The sequence below is a fragment of the Nomascus leucogenys genome, chromosome 9 (assembly GCF_006542625.1).
Source record: "Nomascus leucogenys isolate Asia chromosome 9, Asia_NLE_v1, whole genome shotgun sequence".
Taxonomy (NCBI): domain Eukaryota; kingdom Metazoa; phylum Chordata; class Mammalia; order Primates; family Hylobatidae; genus Nomascus; species Nomascus leucogenys.
Window position 1 is genome coordinate 3,012,997 of NC_044389.1, and position 25,491 is coordinate 3,038,487.

General features: G+C 37.2%; 1 protein-coding gene across 3 annotated transcripts in view; it reads left to right on the forward strand.

Moving 5' to 3' along the window:
• The window catches only part of SPART (spartin), a 37,038-nt gene extending 11,547 nt beyond the window's left edge, over positions 1-25,491 (forward strand). For all 3 annotated transcript variants that reach the window (XM_030818522.1, XM_003270273.4, XM_030818523.1), the window contains 7 exons: positions 573-770; positions 2,622-2,777; positions 5,454-5,577; positions 11,812-12,006; positions 15,721-15,879; positions 15,963-16,053; positions 23,878-25,491. In XM_030818522.1, coding sequence (XP_030674382.1) covers positions 573-770; positions 2,622-2,777; positions 5,454-5,577; positions 11,812-12,006; positions 15,721-15,879; positions 15,963-16,053; positions 23,878-24,145 — 1,191 coding nt within the window. In that variant the 3' untranslated portion in view covers positions 24,146-25,491. The remainder of the gene's footprint in view (positions 1-572; positions 771-2,621; positions 2,778-5,453; positions 5,578-11,811; positions 12,007-15,720; positions 15,880-15,962; positions 16,054-23,877) is intronic.

The window sequence follows — 25,491 nt, forward strand, 5'->3', positions numbered from 1 at the left end:
TCCAGACTACATGTGTTAAAATCCAAGCTCCACTTTTTAGTTGTTGGTTCTGAGCAACTTAATTGACCTCTCTGTGCCTCAATTTTCTTGTACATAAAATGACAATCATAGTAACTGATTTCATAGGATTGTTAGGAGGATTAAATCAGTAAATACTATTATTTCAGTAAATATTTCAAGTAAATAATACCTGAAAATAGTTTATTTACCACAAAAGGAATATCTAATTTCAAATACGAAGAAAACCTTAATTTACTTTGATTATTATTTATTTAAAGCTAGAGTCATTATTGGTTAACACTGGGCTAGTTAAGGCCATCAGCTTTAAGATTGTGTAATTAGTGGAACCATGGCATATTTAGCACAGTCCTTATTGCAGGAAGATCAGACTAGCAAATGATTAATTTTCTTGGGGATTTGTTGATGTTGATGGTTCTATAAAGCCTTTTAAAATACGTTTCCAACTTGGAAGTGTTTATTTTCTAGTATAACAGTTTTATTAAAATATAAGTGAAAATCTAGTTTCATTAATTTATATGTATATATTTTTTTCTTCCAATGAATCTTTTCAGGTTTGTGACTGGTTATATCCTCTAGTTCCTGATAGATCTCCGGTTCTGAAATGTACTGCGGGAGCCTACATGTTTCCTGATACAATGCTACAAGCAGCAGGATGCTTTGTGGGGGTCGTCCTGTCCTCTGAGTTACCAGAGGATGATAGAGAGCTCTTTGAGGATCTGTTAAGGCAAATGTCTGACCTTCGGCTCCAGGTAACTTGTGTGATCATCTTTAGGGTGAAAAAAATCTAACATAAGCACTTCAGCTTTTAGAGAAATTGTAATAACCTCTACTGTGATCAAGGTTAGGAGACTGACAGTTTATCATTTGTTTGTGTGTTCACAGCTACGTGCTTGGAATTTGCTGTAATAATGGTTAAGATTGTGAGCTCTAGAGTCAAATTGCCTGTATATGAATTCAAACTCTTCCACTTAATAGCCGTTTAGCTCAGCTGTTACTGCTCTTCTCTATACTTTAATTTACTTATAAAATGGGGATAATAACAGTGTCCACCTCACTGGGCTGTGGTGAAAATTAAAAATACGTTAAGCACTTACATCAGAGTGAGTGGTAATGCTCTGTGAATGTTAGCTATTGTTTTCACCACTGTTTTACTGCTCAGCTGGAAAAGTGTACTAATGGGTCTAAATGGTGACATGAAGATAATTTTAGCTTTAGTAGATAGGTTATATTGGACATTTTAAGGGGTATGGTTGGCATTCTGAGGAAGAAACAGGCTTTGGTTGAGATAATTATCTTTGTTCTTGTGGTAAATAAAGGCCAAATAAAAAAAAAAAGAAAATATGATTTAAAATATGATCATCCTGGAACTTTCCTTATTTGCCATGTTTCCTCTGCCCACATGCGTACCTGTAGAAATAGAGTATTTCTGTTTAACAGGGAACTTGAATAGAGTATTATGGAGAGACTTTCTTTATATATTGTTGTAGCAACAGGGAAAAAGTATTTTTGATTATGAACATTGACAGTCATCAAGGGTTGAATGAGGTGGGCATTATAATAGTATAATCTTTTATTCTCTCCTTCAATCAGCAGATACTTGGAATTCATTATTTAACCAGTTACTGTGTTAAGTGGTGGGATGGGCAGAGTATGAGAACAGGAGACCACAAAGGTGTGGGGGATGTGTGTGTGTATAAAAATATAAAATCAGCCCCTGTTCACCTGAGAATGACCTACCTGGTGGTCAACAAACCAATACTTTAGCATAGCAGCAATTATTTAACAAAATACGTGATCAGCATACAGAAGTGTGTAGCCTCATTGTACTTGTGAGGAGGAATTCACAAAGGCAGGAATATGGTCAAATGAAGGAGTTCATCTTCACTTCACTGTTTACTAGCTGAGTGAAATGATGCTCTGAAGTATTCACAGACCTAATGTGGAACTATTTCTCCCTTCACCCCTACATTAACTGGACCTGTATTTACTGGGCTTTAGGAAAGAAACTAAGCAGACTTTTAGGTTGTATGTTTATTTTCTCTCTTCAATTTTATTTTTTGGTATTTGTATGTTATTTTTAGCTTGCTTTACTGTCCCAGAACTTCAACTGTAAACATAAGCCTATAATTTTGACTGGTTTTTACTCTTAAGCATTCATTCAGCAAAGTGTATATTGTGCAGAAAATTAAAAAATAAACCTTCCAATAATGCATAATGTAGTGGACATGAGTTTTGCTAATTGCCTTTAAATTCATTTTCTCTTGTATATGTTACCTAAAATTTATTCATTAATTAAATTTAAATGTAGCTGCAGCTGATTCAAAGATAACTTATACCACCAACTGCTATAAGTTGTCTTTTATACTTTGTCTTTTGAAACTTACTTAGGCATATGCTATGAACCAAAGAACTCAGAGGTTTGGGGTTTGGTGATGAGACAAAAGAGAAGTGTAGAGAAAAAAGCAAAAGTAGTTGTTACTTACAGACTGCCAAACTGACATTCAAACAAGTATGTCATTTGAGCATGGTGTAATATAGCTGGGAGAAAGTCATCTAAGAAAATTTCTGATTAGAGCTAAGCTTAAACCTTTATTCTCTAGGCCAACTGGAACAGAGCAGAAGAAGAAAATGAATTCCAAATCCCTGGAAGAACTAGACCCTCCTCTGACCAATTAAAAGAAGCTTCTGGCACTGATGTGAAACAGTTGGACCAAGGCAATAAGGATGTACGTCATAAAGGAAAACGTGGAAAAAGGGTAAATAAAAGAGTAATAAGTGTGTGTGTTGTCTTCTAATGGTACCTTTCTCCAGTTTTGTATATTTATATGATCATATTCCCATATACTAAAGCAAAGCAACTTGTGCATAGTCAACAAAGTGATCACTGGCAAAAACAATTAGAATCAGTTGTAATATTTCCCTTTTAAAGTGTGTGTTAAACTATTTTAAAAGATACTCTGTGTTTGGGGGATAGATTTCTTTCCCACCACTTGAGAGATTTTATCTTTTTTGAGACAGGATCCTGCCTTGTCACCCAGGTTGGAGTGCAGTGGTGCAAACATGGCTCACTGCAGCCTTGACCTCCTGGGCTCATGTGATCCTCCCGCCTCACCCTCCACGAGTAGCCAGCATTACAGACATGAGCCACCACACCTGGCCAAAATATTTTTATATTTGCATTAATGATGCACATACTTTCTTATTTGTTTTGTGTTATTCTCTGCCTTTCTATATTCACCAAGAGCTTGGGGGCTAGATATGCTACTGTCTCTTTTTTTCTTTCACTCTGCCATTTTTATTCAGTTTCCTGTTTTTTTTATGGATGGGCAACAGGACAGAGATTTGATTTTAAAAAATATATTGAGTGGTTTCTTCTTTCATTTCATAGGCTCTGAGTATGTAATATATTCTAACTGGTAAATTTGGATTAGAGTTCAGGAAATATTTATTGAGTGCTAGAATGTTAGGCATACATAGTGGAAAAAGTTTAATTTATTGTCTCAGTGAATTTACTGTCTAATGGAAAGGACAGATTAGCAAAGAGATCATTTCTATCCAATGTGGCTATTAGAAGATGCAGCCTAGCCTAACAGATAAGTGTGGGTGGATGAGTGGTGTGGGAAGCAGTGAGGAGCCCCCTCCTACAGGACATTATGACTAAAATGAGTCTTGAAGGATAAAGAAGAGTTGGCCATATGAATAGCAAATTTAAGGGGATTCTAGGCAGAAGTGGTAATATAAGCAAGTACATGAATAAGACAGCATTGTCTTGAGTATCACATAGGCAGTTTAGTATTGTTCATTGCTGTATTCCACATGGTAAATGCTCAATAATTGTCTTTGGAATTGATGAATATCACGTGAATATTCTACATTTATTTGCAAAGTGTCACTGTGGTTTATGTTGAACATCTTAGACCAGCTATATGAGGATATCGGGAGTCCAAAATGGTTCCAAGATACATATTTTACTTAAAAACATTGTTTTAAAATTAATCACAAGAAACCAAAGTTAAAGGGTACAAAAGAGTATATGGTAAAAAATAAGTCTGGGCCCTATTCCTGTCCACCAACCACCTAGCTCCCTTGTCCAGACACATAATCTTCCCCTGTCTCCTCACCCCCGCAGATGGAGTCTCACTCTGTCGCCCAGGCTGGAGTGCAGTGGTGCGATCTCAGCTCACTGCAACCTCCATCTCCCGGGTTCAAGCAATTCTCGTGTCTCAACCTCCCGAGTAGCTGGGATTACAGGTGCCCGCCACCACGCCCAGCTAATTTTTGTATTTTTAGTAGAGACGGGGTTTCAGTTTCACCATGTTAGCCAGGCTAGTCTCAAACTCCTGACCTCAGGTGATCCATCCACCTCGGCCTCCCAAAGTGCTGGGATTACAGGCGTGAGCCAGCATGCCTGGCCTCAGACACAAAATTATTAACTTCTATTGTCCTTCTAGATATATTTTATGCATAGTTAAATACACACACACACACATACACACACACACAGACATATAATATTTAACATAAATGGTGGCATGTAAAACATAATGTTTTGCTGCTTGCTTTTTTACTTAATGGTATATTTGGAAATTCTTCCATATCATTTAGAACTTCATGTTTTAAAATTTAATTTCTTGTTCTAAAAAAATGAAATGATATTAAAAAGTATATGCAGTGAAAAGCTTTAGATTTTACTTATGGGTGACTTTTATCCCACGTAGAAGTTGTTTTGTTTAATGTTGTTTTTATATTTTATGTGACATTCTTTGTATTACTGGCCACTTTGATTTTCAAGTTATTTTATTATATTAATACTATGAGTTCTGAGTTAGCCTGTGTCTTATTTCTTAGAATGAGTTCATTTAGCTTTAAGAGTTTGGGCGTTGGCCCAGGCTCTCATCACAGCTGTTCAGTTAGCAAAGTACAGATATATGTTCTCCATTTCCTCTTAAATGGAATAGCAGATTATTCTGTGTTTATATATTCCTTCTTGTTTCAAATTAGACATTTGTTTGATCTCTGTCAAAACCAGTTTACGAATTCATCTTTGCTTACTGATTGAATCATTTAACAAAAATCTTTTAATCTTACTGAGTACCATGTGCACAGTATCTAGGGATGATATCTGTTTGAAGGAAATCAGTCCAGTCCAGAAAAGAAAAAAGTCAATTTAAATGATTTGATAAATGTCATATTGGACTTATATTGGTATTTAAATCTTACCAGTCAAGATTTATATGGACTAGAACAGTTTTCAACTTCATGGCAGTTCTGGTATTGTACTTCATAAGACCATACTGGTAACTAGGTTGGCTGGAGATATTTTTCATTAATTACGTCTAGTATTTGTTGGCTTCATGTTTGTTATATAATGCTTACAGTTTTCCCCCTCTTAGTACTAACTCTTCACATTTCGAAACATTTTGACTGTTTAGGCTAAAGATACTTCAAGTGAGGAAGTTAACCTGAGTCACATTGTACCATGTGAGCCAGTTCCAGAAGAAAAACCAAAAGAATTACCTGAATGGAGTGAAAAAGTGGCTCACAACATTTTGTCAGGTATTACAGTAATGTTAATTTTTTTCCTTGTATGACATTAAGCCTTTGGAACCAAATAAAGATACTGTTTATTAGGGAATACTGAGAAAGATAATATTTTGTATTTTGGTTTTAAATGATCAATTTAGAAATAAATGTAGAAGGAACTAGTCTTTTGAAACATCAGATATTGTCATATAAGTATAAATTCTTCCTGGCCTATTATTCTGTTTACTATTGGGAAAATGGATAGTGAAAAGCTTCAGGAATCTTCAAACTCTTAATAGTTCTGAATCTAAAATTAGTTACGTTCGTTTCCCCTTTGAAGCTCCCTCTTAACCTCCCCCTACCCCTATCTCTCAGTTGTGGTCTGAATGTGTCCCTTCAAAATTCATATATTGAAATGCTAACCCCTGAGGTGATGGTTTTAGGAGGTGGGGCCTTTGGGAGGTGATTAGGTCCTGAGGGAGGAGCCCTCATCACTGGGATTAGTCCCTTAAAAAAGAGATCCCAAAGAGCTGCCTTGTCCCTTTCACTATGTGAGGAAGCAGTAAGAAGGTGTCATTCTATGAACCAGGAAGTGGGCCCCTCACCAGAGACCAAATCTACCAGCACCTTAGTCTTGTACTTCCCAGCCTCCAGAATTGTGAGAAATAAATTTTTGTTGTTAATAAGCTACTAGTTTATGATATTTTGTTGTAGCAGCACAAATGGACTCAGATACCCACCCAAAAAATGAGAACATGTTCATTCATCTTTGGAAGCAAAGCAGCACTGTATAACTGTACAGCAGTGCAGACATGAGAACATCTGAGGGTTATAGCCAAGCTCTTTGAGAAGTAGTCTCTGCTGTTTAATTATGGTTATAAAGGGCTTCAGATCAATTATTCTGAAACCAGAATGATCATTAGTGACAAGTCTTTCTACCTTAATTGGTTAACATTTCACGTAGCTTTTTAGCTGTAGTAACTCTCTGATTTATACCTTTTATTTTGTTTTTTAAATATTGCCATTCAGTATGTCAAATTACCCCATTAAATGGGTCTTGACTCATTCAAACGACTGTCAATTCAGATTTCCATGTCCACTAAAATCCATTTTAAAAGATGTCTAAAGCAGAGGAAATCTTCAACATAAAAAACCAACAAGCTAAAATAATTAGCTAGCTAGGAACTAATAAAATACGTTTCCTAGTGCCAAAGAACTATGCTTGAGACAAGAAGAAAAGATAAAGCCAAATTTTAAAATATAATTGCGATAGTTAAAATTGACCCTTGAAAGAGATTTACAAAGAAACTGCAATGAAAAACCTTTTCACTTTTACTACCCTACCCCCCAACTTTATAGGCTGCTAAGCATTATTATTAGGAGGCCATTATTCAGAAAACTTGCCTGTTACTCCCACACACTAAATTCAAAGGTCATTTTCCCAAGTTTTTGGAATTTATACTTGTCAGGCCTCTGAGCCCAAGCCAAGCCATCGCATCCCCAGTGACTTGCAAGTATACTCCCAGATGGCCTGAAGTAACTGAAGAATCACAAAAGAAGTGAAAATGCCCTGCTGTGCCTTAACTGATGACATTCCACCACAAAAGAAGTGAAAATGGCCGGTCCTTGCCTTAAGTGATGACATTACCTTGTGGAAGTCCTTTTCCTGGCTCATCCTAGCTCAGAAAGCTCCCCCACTGAGCACCTTGCGACCCCCACTCCTGCCCGCCAGAGAACAAATCCCCTTTGACTGTAATTTTCCTTTATCTACCCAAATCCTATAAAACGGCCTCACCCTTATCTCCCTTCGCTGACTCTCTTCGGACTCAGCCCGCCTGCACCCAGGTGAAATAAACAGCCTTGTTGCTCACACAAAGCCTGTTTGGTGGTCTCTTCACACGGACGCGAGTGAAAATACTGTTATAAGTTTATTCCATTTACTGTTGCTATGTAACAAACTGCCCCAAACCCAAAGGCACAAAACAACAAACATTTGTTTCTGTGGAATTCAGTGGGCCAGGTGTTTGGAAAGGTCACAGCAGGAGTGGCTTATATCTCTTTCATGGTATCTAAGGGCTTCATCTGGGAAGACTCAAAGGCTAGCTAGTGACTTGACAATAAGCTGAAGACTGGAATCATTACTGACGCCTCTGGCATCTAGGCTGGGAGAGGTCAAAGTCTAGGACTGCCAAATAGAGTGCCTACACATGGCCTCTTATGGCTGGACTTCTGAAACCCAGCATGGTGGCCTTAGGCTAGTCTGGCTTCTACATAGTGACTTGGGGCTTCAAATGTGAGTCATCCAGCAAACAGACAGAAGCCGCATTACCATTTCTGACATACTCTTGGAAATTTCCAGCATCATTTGGTTAAAAGCAAGCAACAAGCCAGCCCAGATGCAAGGAATGTGACACAGACCCCACTTCCCTCTGGGAAGAATGTCAAAATCTTGTGGAAAGATTAACATTCAGAATGGCAGACAGTTTGTGGTCATCTTCAGAAATTATCAGCTGCCACTAAATCTCAGGCCTCCTAGGTACTATAGATACCACACCATGGTGCTACCAGAAGCAGTACAGCCAGTTAATCGTGGGAAGAGGTCTCTCTGGAGATTTTAAAAGAACTTTCAGCAGTGCATAATTTTAAAACAAGCAAAAACTGTGTTCTGGTAACACTCAGAGGCCTTCTTTATTACTTAAGACCTCAGTTTCTTCATGCCAGAACCTCTTTTCCTTTTTTTCTATACCTTCAGGGCTGGGGTTCTAGTAATGTCCTCATAGTTGGTAACGGTAAACCATTTAACTGCCTATCAGAGTATATGTCTCTTTATGAGCTTTTTAATAGGTAGAACGAATAGTTTGTCAAATGCTTACGGTACAAGTAAAACAAAGGGGGACAGAAAATTAATAAAGATTTACTCCAGGGAAAATTATCTGATTTATCAAGAGACTATTGTTACCTGAGTAATTCAGTCTATGTACAAAATGAGTAACCAGAGATATAAATTGAGCTCATTCATCTTAGCCCATAATTGGTGCCTGTCCACTGTCAAAGAATAAGTAAAGATCACTGAAAGCTAGTCTGAGGTTTTCCTAATATAAAAGGTGAAAAAAGTAAAACAACCATTCCTAAAGTTTACCTGTATAGGCTTGAGAAACCTAGACTTAACACTTTAAGAAGGCAGCAGCTATGCAGTATCAATGGAGTAGAGCCTAGTAAGCTAATTTGGGAGAAGGTAGAGGGTTGCTGACAACAGACTGATGGAGCCCACCTTTGGAGCAATCTACCTTTAACCATTCTGAAACACTTTAGTACTTGTGAGATAGCAAAAGATCATCAAGGGTATTTGAATGTCCCCTCTCAACTCCCTAATCTTTCCTAATTTAATTTACAGATGGACTCTGGAATGCTAGGCAAAGTTGACATGGAGTGAGAGGGAATGATCACTTTCTGCCTACCTATTCCAACATATCATCCTAGGGCTGCGAGTGAGCAGAACGGAGAACGGAGACAACTATGATGCCTCCCTAAGGTTTCTCCAAGATTATGCATTTTTTGCTGCCATTTTGTGCTTCTAGGCCCTGGCAAAAACTTTGCCATTTTGGTTTATTCAGTCTGTTAAAGAATAGACAAACAAGTCCTCCTATTCTTCAGTAGATTCTTTCTGGGACTCCATTGGCCTAGTGCAGTCTCCCAGCTGTCAGATCCACAAAGACCTTTATTCTAGCATAAATTATACAGAATGAACAAAACAGCAAAGAGCAATCGTATATTCAATTTATACTTTGATGGGTATAGGGTGGTTAAGTGCTAAGACAAATCATTTCTAGGTTTTTAGAGGACTACATCAAACGTAAGATACATGTCATATGATTGGAAATTCAGTAGTAGCCATGTGCTAGCCAATTTTCTGCCAATTTTCCCCCTCTCTTAGCCAGAGATAAAGAATATCAAAAGCTGAAAATAAAAAGATCAGTGATCAGTGTTTTAAACTCATATTTCTCATGATAAAATTATTAAAACTTACCAGAAAAGTTGGGTTCTATATAATCTTAGGGTTCAGCTAGCTTTTTACCAGGAGAGAAAGCTGTGATTTGAGACTTCAGTGTTTTTGTGTTTTGTTTTGAGATGGAGTCTCGCTCTGTTACCCAAGTTGGAGTGCAGTGACACTACCTCAGCTCACTGCAAACTCAGCCTCCAGGATTCAAGTGAGTCTCCTGCTTCAGCTTCCTGAGTAGCTGGGACTACAGGTGCACGGCACCACACCCAGCTAATTTTTGTATTTTTAGTAAAGACAAGGTTTCACCATATTGGCCAGGCTGGTCTTGAACTCCTGACCTCAAGTGATCTGCCCAACTTGGCCTTCCAAAGTGCTGAGATTACAGGCGTGAGCCACTGCACCTGGTCAGGGACTTCTGTTTTTAATAACAACTGTAAATGGTAGCTTTCTTTAGTTCAGTAAAAGTGGACAGTGTCCCACAAGCTGTAGTAGTTAGGTTTGAGTTAGGTAATTTTAACATCTGCCAATGTCTTATTTATTTAGCAAACGTTCATGGTCTGCCATATGGCAGCATTAATTCAGTGCATAGGATGCAAACGTGAACAGAATCAATCTATATCTGGCATTGTACATGTCATTTAAAATATCTACATAGCTACCAATGAAATATTGCATTTCCTTATCTTCTTTTGCAGTGTTTACAGTTTTGACATATTTATGTATACTGTATACTTCCATGGTGATACGTGATTATTTGCATCTAGTATTTCTCTTTATTAGTGCTGTGACTTTTTGTTTATCTCATTTCCATTTATTTTTCTCAGTCATCGTTTGACTTCATCCCTATTATTTCTTATAGTTTCATTATAGGATTATAGTCTCCTTTGTTTCATTGTCATTTATTTTATGATTTCTCAGTCTTCATGTTCAATTGGTTTCTTAAAACTTTTCAACCTATAAGTTAATCTAAAAAGATAAATTTTTTTAAATGGACATCTTCAAGCCTTTTGTTGTTTATGGAAGCCTGTTTGCTTGGGTTTGAATCCTGCACTTCCCCAGAAGTTGTCAGGTAAGACAGTGGGGGTAGAATTGGAGCTGGAGGTAGAGATGTTGACTAAAACAGGAAGAGAAACATAAAATTTCTAATTATTTATTACATGTCACTTTTCATTGTTAACATTTTAAAATAAACTGCTGTGGTTTTCACATGATTGCCGGATGCTTATTCATGGGCTGGAGTAATCATGTAAAACCATGCCACAGACCTAGAGAGAATATAATTAAGTATTTCATATGTTCAGCTTTGAAAGCTCATTGTTAAGTGTTAGCCAAAAAAGAAATATTTGAAATTGAAAGTCTCTGCAGAGTAGGGTAATACTTCTTCCATCTTAGGGGACACTGTTCTTACGTATTTTTTCTTTTCCCATCCCTTTCCCACTCCTTTCCCCACATTTCCACTGGCTGAGGACCTTTTGTCCTCACTAGAGAAGGCCCTTCCATCCCTCTCTCCCTCTGGTGAGCACTTCTGTCATTCAAGCTGCGAGAAAATAAGCAAAGCAAAGGGCTAGGGCCCACTGTCATGAGAAATGGCTAAATTATCTGGGCCTCTCTCTTCTTCTTTTAGATTTTCTCTTCTCATGCATTTGAGTGTTCTCATGTTTTTGTCATTCAGGTATGTGTAGCAAGCTAAAGGGTGCTGAGATCCAAGAGTTTGGGTTTAGGATTCAGGAAGGAACAGGACCACCTGACTATAAAGCTTTTAGCCTGAAGAAAGTAAGAGTTCTGCCTTGGTGTTTGAGAGGCAGTTTCTTTGGTTTCCATATTGTGATGTTTCTTTCTCCCTCAGGATTTCATGGGGAAAAGTGGTGCCTGGCCTAAGGCAAAAAGAACAAGAATAACTGGGTTATTTAGCCAAATTCTATCTTAATGGCACCAAAACTAAAAATTAATATGTAACAGTAATATACTGTGGTAAGTAACATATAGAGATACTGTTTGTGGTCATCTTCAGAAATTATCAGCTGCCACTACATCTCAGGCCTCCTAGGTACTAGGTAGTGGCAGCATAGAGTAACGCAGAACTGTGTCACTAAGTATTCAGGAAGAAAACTGTAGGTATAAAGTCAGCTTGAAAGTTTATGACATGGCACATTTAGCATCTGAATATCATACTCCTTTTATTTTTTTCTGGTTGATAATATTTATTAAAGTGTTTAAAAGCATAATTAGCCCTAATATTGTGCAATTTTAAATTTTCTTTTAAAAAGGTGCTTCCTGGGTGAGTTGGGGTTTAGTCAAAGGTGCTGAGTTTACTGGCAAAGCAATCCAGAAAGGTGCTTCTAAACTCCGAGAGCGTATTCAACCGGAAGAAAAACCTGTGGAAGTTAGTCCAGCTGTTACCAAGGGACTTTATATAGCGAAGCAAGCTACAGGAGGAGCAGCAAAAGTCAGTCAGTTCCTGGGTAAAGTAATTCTGGATAACTTTACTTCTTTAAAGTTATATTTAAAATAATGTCTTAATCCAGGGTTAATCTGCATGTTCATTTAGATGGTTTAATCTCAAGAATAAAGAATTAGGACAAAGCAGTTTCTCTTTGTTATTCATAGTGAGACCTGCGGACCAGCAACATCACATCAGCCTATCTGGAATCCTTAGAAATGCAGAATTTTAGGGACAGACACACCTACTGATTCAGAATCTGCATTTTCACAAGATCCCTAGGTGATTCTTATTTGCACCTTAAAGTTTGAGAAACTGGTTAAAGGGTTGTTATAATGTGTTGGAGAGGAGAATGTGTGTATCTTTGAAAAACAGTTCTGAATGTAAAGTCATGTATTGTTTAACGAGGGGGGTAAGTTCTAAGAAATGTGTCATTAGGTGATTTCATCATTGTGTGAACATCATAGCGTGTACTCACACAAACCTAAACGTTGTTGCCACTCCACACCTAGGCTATATGATACAGCCTGTTGCTCCTAAGCTACAAACCTATACACCATGTGACTGTACTGAATACTATAGGAAATTGTAACACAATGGTGTTTGTGTATTTAAACACATCTAAACATAGAAAAGGTACAGTAGGAGTGCAGTATATAAAAGATAAAAAATGGCATAAAATCTGTAGAGAGCACTTACCAGAAGTGTCACTTGCAGGACTGGAAGTTGCTCTGAGCGAGTCAGTGAGTGAGTGGTGAGTGAATGTGAAGGCCTAGGACATAACTATACACTATTGTAGACTTTATAACACTGTACACTTGGGCCACACTAAATTTATTTTAAAAACAAAGTAATTGCACTATGATGTTATGGTGGCTGTGATGTTACTAGGCAGTGGGACTTAATCAGCTCCATTATAATCTTTTTTTTTTTATTATTATACTTTAGGTTTTAGGGTACATGTGCACAATGTGCAGGTTTGTTACATATGTATCCATGTGCCATGTTGATTTCCTGCACCCATTAACTCGTCATTTAGCATTAGGCATATCTCCTAATGCTGTCCCTCCCCCCTCCCCCAACCCCACAACAGTCCCTGGAGTGTGATGTTCCCCTTCCTGTGTCCATGAGTTCTCATTGTTCAATTCCCACCTATGAGTGAGAACATGCGGTGTTTGGTTTTCTGTCTTTGCGATAGTTTACTGAGAATGATGTTTTCCAGTTTCATCCATGTCCCTACAAAGGACACGAACTCATCATTATTTATGGCTGCATAGTATTCCATGGTGTATATGTGCCACATTTTCTTAATCCAGTCTATCGTTGTTGGACATTTGGGTTGGTTCCAACTCTTTGCTATTGTGAATAGTGCCGCAATCAACATACGTGTGCATGTGTCTTTATAGCAGCATGATTTATAGTCCTTTGGGTATATACCCAGTAATGGGATGGCTGGTTCAAATGGTATTTCTAGTTCTAGATCCCTGAGGAATCACCACATTGACTTCCACAATGGTTGAACTAGTTTACAGTCCCACCAACAGTGTAAAAGTGTTCCTATTTCTCTACATCCTCTCCAGCACCTGTTGTTTCCTGATTTTTTAATGATGGCCATTCTAACTGCTGTGAGATGGTATCTCACTGTGGTTTTGATTTGCATTTCTCTGATGGCCAGTGATGATGAGCATTTTTTTCATGTGTTTTTTGGCTGCATAAATGTCTTCTTTTGAGAAGTGTCTGTTCATGTCCTTTGCCCAGTTTTTGATGGGGTTGTTTGTTTTTTTCTTGTAAATTTGTTTGAGTTCATTGTAGATTCTGGATATTAGCCCTTTGTCAGATGAGTAGGTTGCAAAAATTTTCTCCCATTCTGTAGGTAGCCTGTTCACTCTGATGGTAGTTTCTTTTGCTGTGCAGAAGCTCTTTAGTTTAATGAGATCCCATTTGTCAATTTTGGCTTTTGTTGCCATTGCTTTTGGTGTTTTAGACATGAAGTCCTTGCCCACGCCTATGTCCTGAATGGTATTGCCTAGGTTTTCTTGTAGGATTTTAATGGTTTTAGGTCTGACATGTAAGTCTTTAATCCATCTTGAATTAATTTTTGTATGAGGTGTAAGGAAGGGATCCAGTTTCAGCTTTCTACATATGGCTAGCCAGTTTTCCCAGCACCATTTATTAAATAGGGAATCCTTTCCCCATTGCTTGTTTTTTGTCAGGTTTGTCAAAGATCAGATAGTTGTAGATATGCGGCATCATTTCTGAGGGCTCTGTTCTGTTCCATTGATCTATGTCTCTGTTGTGGTACCAGTACCATGCTGTTTTGGTTACTGTAGCCTTGTAGTATAGTTTGAAGTCAGGTAGCGTGATGCCTCCAGCTTTGTTCTTTTGGCTTAGGATTGACTTGGCAATGCGGGCTCTTTTTTGGTTCCATATGAACTTTAAAGTAGTTTTTTCCAATTCTGTGAAGAAAGTCATTGGTAGCTTGATGGGGATGGCATTGAATCTATAAATTACCTTGGGCAGTATGGCCATTTTCACGATATTGAGTTCTGGCCAGAGCAATCAGGCAGGAGAAGGAAATAAAGGGTATTCAATTAGGAAAAGAGGAAGTCAAATTGTCCCTGTTTGCAGATGACATGATTGTATATCTAGAAAACTCCATTATCTCAGCCCAAAATCTCCTTAAGCTGATTAGCAACTTCAGCAAAGTCTCAGGATACAAAATCAATGTACAAAAATCACAAGCATTCTTGTACACCAATCACAGACAAACAGAGAGCCAAATCATGAGTGAACTCCCATTCACAATTGCTTCAAAGAGAATAAAATACTTAGGAATCCAACTTACAAGCTCCATTATAATCTTATGGGACCATGAAATGTCTGAAGTGACCAAAACATCATTATGCAGCGTGACTGGATGTGAATCCTTGAATCCTTCTAAGGGATATGACACATTCTTTCAAGGAGAGCAGTTTACTGCTTAGCAGTTGAGGGTCAAGAGGGAGGGATCTGTTGTTTGAGAAAAGCTGAGTTAGTGATTCAGGCGCCAGCCTTCCCAAGCAATATACTTCTAACTCCTTCCTCTTAGAGAATCACAGCACTGAAATTTGGTGTTTTGAGGTGGGTAGATAGGACCTTAATGGATTACCATTAAATTTAGTAAAATTATTTTTTTTGGTATTTAGTATTTTTTGAATCAGATTTTGGATTGTTTACTTTTATAGAATTAAACACTTTACTGTTATTTCACTGAGATAACTGAGATATTTATCAGTAGAAAAATATGAATACACTAAGCTGGAATAAGCTAAAAGTACCAGCCAATCTTGCATTGCAACAGTAAGATAGAAAAGGTGGCTGATTTTCTCAAGCAGAAGTGCAAGAACATGTATATCTGAGAGGCAAGGTTATAAATATCAGTAGGCTCTGCAAGCACAGCTTTAAAGCAAACAAAAGCCTTCGTTTAAAAAATAGCCAGTCTATGCTGCATGCCTGTAGTCCCAGCTACTCAGGAGGCAGAGGCAGGAGGATCACTGGAGCCCAGGAGTACAAGTCAAGGCCAGCCTGGGCAACATAGTGAGACCTCCTCTCTAAGCTTCATATCCTTAAGTAGAAATTGTAACATTATGTAGTAAAACAATTTAGTTCCTCATTTAAGAATGTTGCAAGATGAGTGGTAAAAATCAAGGGAATAATATATTTTTCCTAAGTTTTCTTTTTTTTATGGTCATATTAGTTGATGGAGTTTGCACTGTAGCAAATTGCGTTGGAAAAGAACTAGCTCCACACGTCAAGAAGCATGGAAGCAAACTTGTTCCAGAATCTCTTAAAAAAGACAAAGATGGGAAATCTCCTCTGGATGGTGCTATGGTTGTAGCAGCAAGTAGTGTTCAAGGTAACAAAGGCCCCAGAATTTTAACTATGAAGGTCCGTTTGCTTTGGACTAGATTTACATAGTTTTAAATATTATTTTTACAGGATTTTCAACTGTCTGGCAAGGATTGGAATGTGCAGCTAAATGCATTGTTAACAATGTTTCAGCAGAAACTGTACAAACTGTCAGATACAAGTAAGTTGAATTTTATTTTAATGACTAAATCTCTGTTTTGTTGTTGTTGTTGTTGTTTTTCTGAGAGGGAGTTTGTCTTGTTGCCCAGGCTGGAGTGCAATGGTGCGATCTCGGCTCACTGCAACCTCCACCTCCCAGGTTCAGGCATTTCTCCTGTCTCAGCCTCCTGAGTAGCTGGGATTACAGGCACACGCCACCACGCCTGGCTAATTTTTTTTTTTAGTAGAAATGGGGTTTCACCACATTAGCCAGGCTGGTCTTGAACTCCTGACCTCAGGTGATCTGCCTGCTTCAGCCTCCCAAAGTGCTGGGATTACAGGCGTGAGTCACCACGCCTGGCCAACTAAATCTCTTGTAGCATTCGTAAAAATCCATGATGGTAAAGATATTTTTATTAAGTATCTGATAAAATAATTTTTTTCACTCACTGCTTTTCTTAAATAGGGAGAATAGTATTTCTAGTATAATAACAGAATTCTTGTCACTTTGCTTTATATTACTAATCGTTACAAACATTTGTTCATCGTTACTGTGAAGAATAAGTTTAATTTTTTTAAAAGCCTGGAATTTCTATATACCTTATTAACTGACTACATGTTTTTGATGGGTGATATCTGCCTGAAAAAACTTGAATTTTTTTTTTTTCTTTTTTTCTTTTTTTTTTTTTTTTTTTGAGACGGAGTCTTTCTCTGTCTCCCAGGCTGGAGTGCAGTGGCGCGGTCTTGGCTCACTGCAAGCTCCGCCTCCCGGGTTCACGCCATTCTCCTGCCTCAGCCTCCCGAGTAGCTGGGACTTCAGGCGCCCGCCAACACGCCCAGCTAATTTTTTGAATTTTTAGTAGGGATGGGGTTTCACCGTGTTAGCCAGGATGGTCTCGATCTCCTGACCTCGTGATCCGCCCGCCTCGGCCTCCCAAAGTGCTGGGATTACAGGCTTGAGCCACCGTGTCCGGCCAAAAACTTGAATTATAATTAAACTCTTATACCCCATGTTAATATTAGCCCACTCAGTATACAGACTGTTAAAAATTATGTGACATCTTACTTGACTCTGATTACCACTGTACATTTGTATTGGAATGGGTAGATGGTATATCTTCAATTTCTTATATTAATTAATGGACAAACAGGAATGATTTGCACAAACTCACCTGATTGGTGTTATGATTGCTTTCTCATTTGGCCTTAAGGTCTGTCTCTGGAGAGTGGCTATAGATTCTAGTCCTGCTGTGTCTTGGCTCAAGAGGAGAAAAGCTCATGGATGTTTTCAGTGTGCCTTTCACAGGATACTTCTTTATCCTGGCACACCCATGACCAGGTGTCCCTCTCTCAGGGAACTTGTTTATGGCAGATGCCGTTGTGGCTCTTTTCTGACCTGTGTCCAGTTTATTCCTACTAAGATAGCTACTCTGTAGGAGACCCTGAATAGGAGGAGAGCGAGGTTTGGGGGTGTTGGTCAGGTGACACACAGAGAAGGCAGCACAACCAAACACACGAAATAACAGAAACTTTTTATTACTCACAGACCCTTGATAGAAGAGGGGTACCCACGAGGGCCAACAGGAAGTCTGGAGATAGCAGAGTGCTCAACCAGTGGGTGGGGCGAGGGTGGGCGAACAGGGAGCAGGAGCAAGGGAGAGGCGACTTGTTTGACTGCCTTCACGAAAGTCCATGGGTGTTCTTCCTTTGGCTTTCCAGTGGGGCCTGTGGATTGACTACAGAAAACAAGTGTGAACAGGGGAACATTTACATGACTCTAGTTTTACATGACTCTAGTGTTGACCATTGGATTTTTTCGTGGTCAGCAGCTGTGGGGGTGTGTTGGGTTTTGAGTCAGTGAGACGAGAAACAAGTATACTGTATTGCAGACAACCACATGGGGAGGGGGAAGTTTTAACCAGGCCAAAGGTGGTGGGATACAACTAGGTTTCAAGCAACTTATGTCAGGCCTAAAAATAAATGCTGAAGCAGCAACTATATAACAAATTATGACAAGTGGTATTGAAGGTGAGAGTAAAGCAGGGTCTTCTGCTTTTAGCTCTTTATTCTTTCTACCTGACTCTACTTTATACAATACTAGAAGAATCAAGGTCTAAAAAATAAATCTAGTAGGAAGGACCTGAGTTGCTTTCTTAGCCTTGAATTAGTTTGGATCTTACTGTTTATTTAGAAAGAAAAAAGAAGAGCAATAGTATTCACAACTCTTGGTTATTTATGTTAATTATCCACTTATTGACAGCATTTAGTTGAGTTCATACTTTTGTATCAGGCACTGTGATCATTGCTTTTCCTACATATTAATTAATTTTCAACACTGTTATCTCTATTTTGCAGATGAGGAAATGTAAAGTTAAATACCTTGTTAAAGATTACTCTCCTAGTGAGTAGTAGAGCTGGAATATAAACCAAGTGTTTCTGTCATCAGAACCTGTGCTCTATAGTGCTAATTTAATTTCCATCCTTAATTGGTTTGATCTGCTCTGTCTGGGGCATGTATACATTTGTTTGTTTGCCTTAAGATAGGAAATAGGAATTGCTTTATTTTTACTTTTTTTATAATTTCAACTATTATTATAGATTAAAGGGTACATGTGCAGGCTTGTTACATAGATTTGTTGTGTGATGCTGAGGTTTGGGGTACAAATGATCCCATCACCCAGGTAGTAAGCATAGTACCCAATAGATGGTCTTTTAGCTCACACTCCCCTCCTCCCTCCCCCGCCTAGTAGTCCCCAGTGTCTATTGTTGTCATCTTTATGTCCATGAGTATCCAGTGTTTATTTCCCATTTATAAGTGAGAACATGTGGTTTTCTGTTCCTGCATTAATTCGCTTAGAATAATGGCCTCCAGCTGCATCCATGTTGCTGCAAAGGATATGATTTCATTCTTTTTTTAGGGCTGTGTAGTATTCCATGGTGCATATGTAGCATGTTTCCTTTGTGCAGTCCACCGTTGATGGGCACCTAGGTTGATTCCATGTCTTTGCTGTTGTGAATAGTGCAGTGAACATGTGAGTCATGTGTCTTTTTGATAGAACAATTTATTTTCTTTTGGGTATCAAATGGTAATTCCATTTTAAGTTTTTTGAGAAATCTCCCAAAAGTGGCTGAACTAGTTTACCTTCTGGGGCGTACATACCTTTGAATCAAATCAAAGCAATATGGCATATCATTTTGGAGTGTCAGTTTTTTTGTTTTGTTTTGTTTTTTTTGAGACGGAGTCTCGCTCTGTCGCCCAGGCTGGAGTGCAGTGGTGCGATCTTGGCTCACTGCAAGCTCTGCCTCCCGGGTTCACGCCATTCTCCTGCCTCAGCCTCCCTGGTAGCTGGGACTACAGGCGTCCGCCACCATGCCTGGCTAATTTTTTGTATTTTTAGTAGAGACGGGGTTTCACTGCGTTAGCCAGGATGGTCTTGATCTCCTGATTTCGTGATCCACCCACCTCGGCCTCCCAAAGTGCTGGGATTACAGGCATGAGCCACCGCACCTGGCCAGAGTGTCAGTTTTACCAAAAGAGTCGAGAGATAAAACATACAATAGATCTCAAATTCTTCTGATAGAAATATAAAACTCAAGTCTTCCAACTCACTTCTTGTCACCTGTGGCACTGAACTCTAATATTCATTCATTGTTTTATGACCCTGAGGTTACTTTGTATCAGTCATAATTAGAAAAATAGTTCTTTATTTGTAGCAAGAACAGGAGAAATTCAGAAATGCCTTTTAGGCCAAAAGTGAATTATTTTTAGATTATCATATTAGAAAATAGGAAGTGCTTTGTTGGGTTTGTTTCATGGCCTACTCTACTGAAAAAAAAATTACTTACCTAACTACAATTAGCTTATTAAAAGTTTGGGATTCACATAACTAGGAAATACTGGATTTTAATGTAGATTTTGCACTTCTGGTCCTTAATAAGAACTTAATATGATAAATAGCATATTTTTAACAGTGATTCTCAGCTCATTTATTTCTATTATGGTATTATTGCTATTGTTTTTATCCTTTCTTCCGAAGATTCATGGAATTTAAATAAAAAGCAGGTAAGTGAGAATTTAGTTAAATAGCTTTGTATTTCTAACTATGAGGATGATTCAGTTTTAGCAGTAATTTAGTTTCTGCTATTAGAAATTTAGAAAGATGGGAGAGGCAGTAGGGAATAAAAGATTTTATGAAAGTAATACTGTTTCTCATCTTTGGAGCTAATCTGGCCCAAAGTAGAAAATGTCTTTTAAGAGAAGAAACTAAAAGTATTAAACCAGTAATAACTTAGTGATAGAACTGAAGAAATGGAAAAGCTTGTTGTACCTTTGTTTTATTTTGTTCTTATTTGTTTACATACACTTAGGTTTATTTACACTCTTCTGTATTTAAATTTACTATCAAAAAGTATTTGATAGAATGACTATTTGTGGAGTACTTGAATCGAACTGATCGTAGTATAATAAGGGAAATTTGTGTTCTTAATTGCCTGTGATAAGCGATTGCTCTTCAAAGTAGTTATTTTAAATGTCCCTTAATTTTATGCTTGGGAGAAAACCAAATGTATTATATAAACTTCCTTATCTGATTTCAGGTGGATAAGCCAGTACAGAGGATTAAATAACTATACTCTTAAAATTTTTAGGTAAATGCATAAAAACTACTCATTAAAATTCAGTTTATTTTTGTCAGTTACATTAATACTTTTGTCTTGTATTTGGGGATGTGAAGACATACAGGAATAATGAAAAACAATAAGTAAACCTGCTACACTTAATTGCAGTATAGTACCTATTCAATAATTCATCACTCATCTACATATGAAGCTTAAGTTTCACCTTTAAGCTTCTTTTATTCCACTTTAAAGTGTTTAAAAAATAATAGTATAGCTTTGATAGTTAGATATATTTTTGTTTTCCCCAGCAATATTTTCTTTGAATACATATTTGTGGAACATAAGCTTAATAATAGACTTTTTTTCCTGTAGAAAATTTACTGTTTTATGGTTTTTGTTACTATGCTATAATTAAGTGTAGCTGGTTTATTGGTTTGTTTAGTGAAATTTAATTAAAATTCCCCCTAAATTTGCACTGGATGAAGGGGTAACTTCAATGACAGGTGTCATATTACCCAAAACCAATTTTGTATAACTGAACACACTGGAGAAATTTCAGAAAAATCTGGTTCAATTGTAGTTTTGAATCTTCATTGACTTATTTAGGCCTGCTTCATATTCATTTTTTATTATTTTTCAATTGGTAGTGTTAGTATATAAAATCCAACTTAATGAGCTCTAATTAAAGTAAATTTGTTTAAAAATAAGAGATCAAAAATAAATTTAACTTCCTGCCAGACATATGCTTTCTAGGAGTTTATAGCAGTATAGTTTGAAGAAAAGGACTAAACAGTTATTTATGAAGAGAAGAATAGATGCCTATTAGGAAAACTAGTTCTAAGGCATATTGGAAAGCAGGAGTGATAGTTGAAGATATATTAAAAAATAAATACAACTGATGAAAAGCCGTTTTATAGGATATTTTAAAAATACATGTTTAGTATTTTAGAATTTTAAAACTGCTTTCACACATATACGTCGTTTTTTTGAGATAAAGAAGGGAAAGTTGATGATATGCAAAGAGGTAGAAACTTGACCAAGGTCATATGGCTAATTACTGGCATAGTTGGCATTAGAATCTAGTTTTCTGAATATTCTGGTTTTTCTTTTTTTCCCAAATTAATAGGAATTGCTACTGACATTGGAGATAGCATAGAAAAACAGACAAAATTAACAAAGTGCCAAAACAAATTCATTTTTAGTACATTATTAAAGACAGTATAGTTTTTAGAATTGTGTTACATACAGAAATATGAGTGCAGTTAGAGCTGTCAAACTGTATCAGTGGAATAGGGAACATTCCAAATTCTCAGAAGTGGAAGTTTGTGAATATGGAGGATTTCCTATACTTGAAAACATGACTGTGAGTTATGCTGTGAGTTATGTTGAGTTATGGTGTCACTTCATTGTAGCTCACATGGTCCTGGAAAAATAAGCCCTCGGGGAAACCAGCTCCACCAAGAGTTACGGTCACTGTTTTTCAGTGCTGAAACTGCTGATACCTCTTTCTTTTTGTATAGACACAGCCATTACCACCTGACAGTAGTATTTGTGACTGGGGCTTGGTTGACGATGAGAAGGCACCATCAGCAATGGTGCATCTCCTGCATCATCAGCAAATCCTGTGGAATGCTGAGGGGTTGCATAACAGGGACTGTCCAAAGCAGTTGTAGGAAGCTTTTCTGTCTGTTGACGGGTGAAAGGGCCCCCAATTAAGAGTAGTACAGACTTGGAAGCTTTGACAGACTAGGCTCTGCTGTGTGCTAGCTCTAATATAATTATTAACATTAGGCAAAGGACAGAATAGAATTATCATTTAGGGGCACTGTAAGATTATTTCACACTGGGGTTAAAAAAGCCAAGCACAAACAAGCTGGTGGGATCACAAACCACTGTTCTAGGCCAGGCTGTTTAGTAATAGAGGACTTGTTAATTCAAAAGGCAGATCTAGTGTTATATAAGATGTCCAGATATAGGTCATAAAGCATCTAGGAAACTTCAGTGTGTCCTGGAGAAAATGTAAACTTTTGCCTTTTTGTTTTGTTTGTTGTTTAAACAGTCCTCTATTTGGGGAAATCTGTGGACAAGAAAAGCTTTAAAAGCCTGTTACCAAAATGGGGTAAAGAGTAAAACAAAACAGTATAGAAATGTGTTTTGGTATGCTTGTATAGGACCTCAAATTGTATTTTATCATAGAAATAGTATTAAATGCAGATATTATTATTATCAATAATAACCTGTTTTGTATATGCTTTGTAATTTCCCAAGCACTTGCTGTGCATTTGATGCTCAAAAAACTCTGAGGCAGATAGGGCAGGAGTTACTGATTTCATTCATTCAGTGAATATTCATTGACTATCAGGCACTATTCTCAATGTTTAGGATATGTTAAAGGACAAAGCTAAGATTCTCCTCTCCAATAGGGTTTGTATTCTAATGAGACAAGCAAGATATGAACAGTGATAATGAATAAGTTCTATAGTATGTAGAAAGTGGTAAGTTATGGGAGAAAAAAAGCAGTTTAAAGGGGAATCGATTGTCAAGAGGTGGAGGTGGGCATGTGGAAAAAGGCAATTTAAACAGGTTAGATAATGAGAAGATTATAGTTGAGCCAACTTGAAGAAGGTGAGGCACAGAGCTATGGGAAGTTCAAGCAGAGAGCAGCCAATACGAAGGTCCTAAGGCCTTTGAGTGCTTGGTGGGCTCAAGGAACAGCAAGGAGGCCAGTGAGTGTGCAGTAGGGTGGGATGCAGGGGAGAATGCCTTAGAATCTCTGTTTAAAGATGAACTCAGATTCCCATAATTAAAACATGTAGCCAAAGTCTGGTTAAGATAGAACTTGAGACCACTTACGTGACTCTAGATTAGTTGCTTCTGTGAATATTTTCCCTCATATTTCTAGAAAGGGAGGATTAAAAAAAAATGACTGATTAATGACCTATATTATAATTTACACTTTATTTTTACTTGACAGTCTTTATTACATCATTCTCAGCTAGTCTGGGTTTATTTTCACACACTGTTTTTACTAAAGGAGAAAGTACCGCTTTGTCACAGAGTGTGGTTTCATTCTCTACTGTGTTTTAAGTTACTAATTAAATTGAAACCTAAGCTTTAATTTTGCTTTCAGGGGTAACACAGTAATCATTTGACTTATTTAATACTAATTCAGAAGACCTTGTTTTATACTTATCGTTTCATTGTATGTCCTCTAATCTTTCTTTTAAAGATACGGATATAATGCAGGAGAAGCTACCCACCACGCGGTGGATTCTGCGGTCAATGTTGGCGTAACTGCCTACAATATTAACAACATTGGTATCAAAGCAATGGTAAAGAAAACTGCAACACAAACAGGACACACTCTCCTTGAGGACTATCAGATAGTTGATAATTCTCAGAGGGAAAATCAAGAAGGAGCAGCAAATGTCAATGTGAGAGGGGAGAAGGATGAGCAGACGAAAGAAGTAAAGGAGGCAAAGAAGAAAGATAAATGATGAAGTGCTGGGAATCACCTATACCAAAGCCTTATGAAATGGATGAAATTTTGTTAAATAGGCAAATGTGGAATTCCTCACAGATTAACCAGTATTTTTTAAATGTATTCATTCCTACAAATTAACTTTCATAAATTTTATGGCATGTCTTCTATTTAAAAGGAAAAGAATAAGTATTCTTGCATCTGGCCTTAGAAATGTGAAGTTATATTCTCAAGTTTATTTTTTTCCAAGTGTAGCTAAAATATTTTTGCAGGTAAAATAAAGCTAGTAATACATGTGTTGTTCAAACCTTATTAAACCTAATATTGAACTATTTTTATATCTGCTATCTTTCAGAAAGCAAATTAGGAAACTATATATTTGCTTAAAAATTGGCATTTAGTAACCTTAATTCTTTTCACAGAAGGAATGACTTAAAGTATTGTCTCTTTTTGCACTAATTGTGGATTTTTTTAGATGCTTCTCAAAATTTTCAGTGTGTAAGCTAAACAAAAACTAATCCTAAACTAAGAATTCTCAAAAAGACTTGTTCAAAACAGGGAAAGACTGATGAAAAGTAAAATGGACTACTTGTGTAACTTACCTGTTTGTTAGAAAATGGAATGGTCTCTTTGATTTAAAATGAATAAAAATAGATTATTACGTCTTTTGTATTGAGACTATTGTTATGAGCCTAGGAAATTTGGAAACATGATTTGATTGTATTAAAATTTGAAGTGATTATTATCAGCTTAATTGGATTAAAAAAGTACTTCAAGAAATTTATTATATCTGCTTCTGTTTTTCCAAAAGGTTAAAACTTGTAAAAAAATAAAAATAAACAGGATTGAGTTTACTAATGGCAAACATTTTTATTCTGGGATTCAGTCATTGGAATTTATATTAAAAGACAAGTGGTTAAAAAGGAAAGGTTCTATTCATAATCAGGGTAAAGAATATGAAAACCTTAGGCGTAATCCATGGTGGATAGGCATTATGGTTTCCACTTTGGCAGAAGGCAGACTATTCACAGCCCTATTTACTTACATAGGCTAAAAAACTATGTAACTAAATACCTAATGGTATTTTATTTTTGTTTACCTAATTTAAGAGATTGGTATTAGTTTTCATAGCTGTAGTCCATTCTAATAATTTCTGATCTTCTAGTGGCTACTTAATTAGACATTATTTGAAGCTGTCTGAAGAATGTACTTTATGAATTAAAAAACTCTGAATTGCCTGACCTCATTATCACATGGGCTTATATTTTGGGAACACATAGAACTGATGGAGGCTTTTCCTAAGGCCAAGGATAATGTACTAGTTGTTAAAATGGAAATAAAAGTGAAGTGGTAAATAGCTTA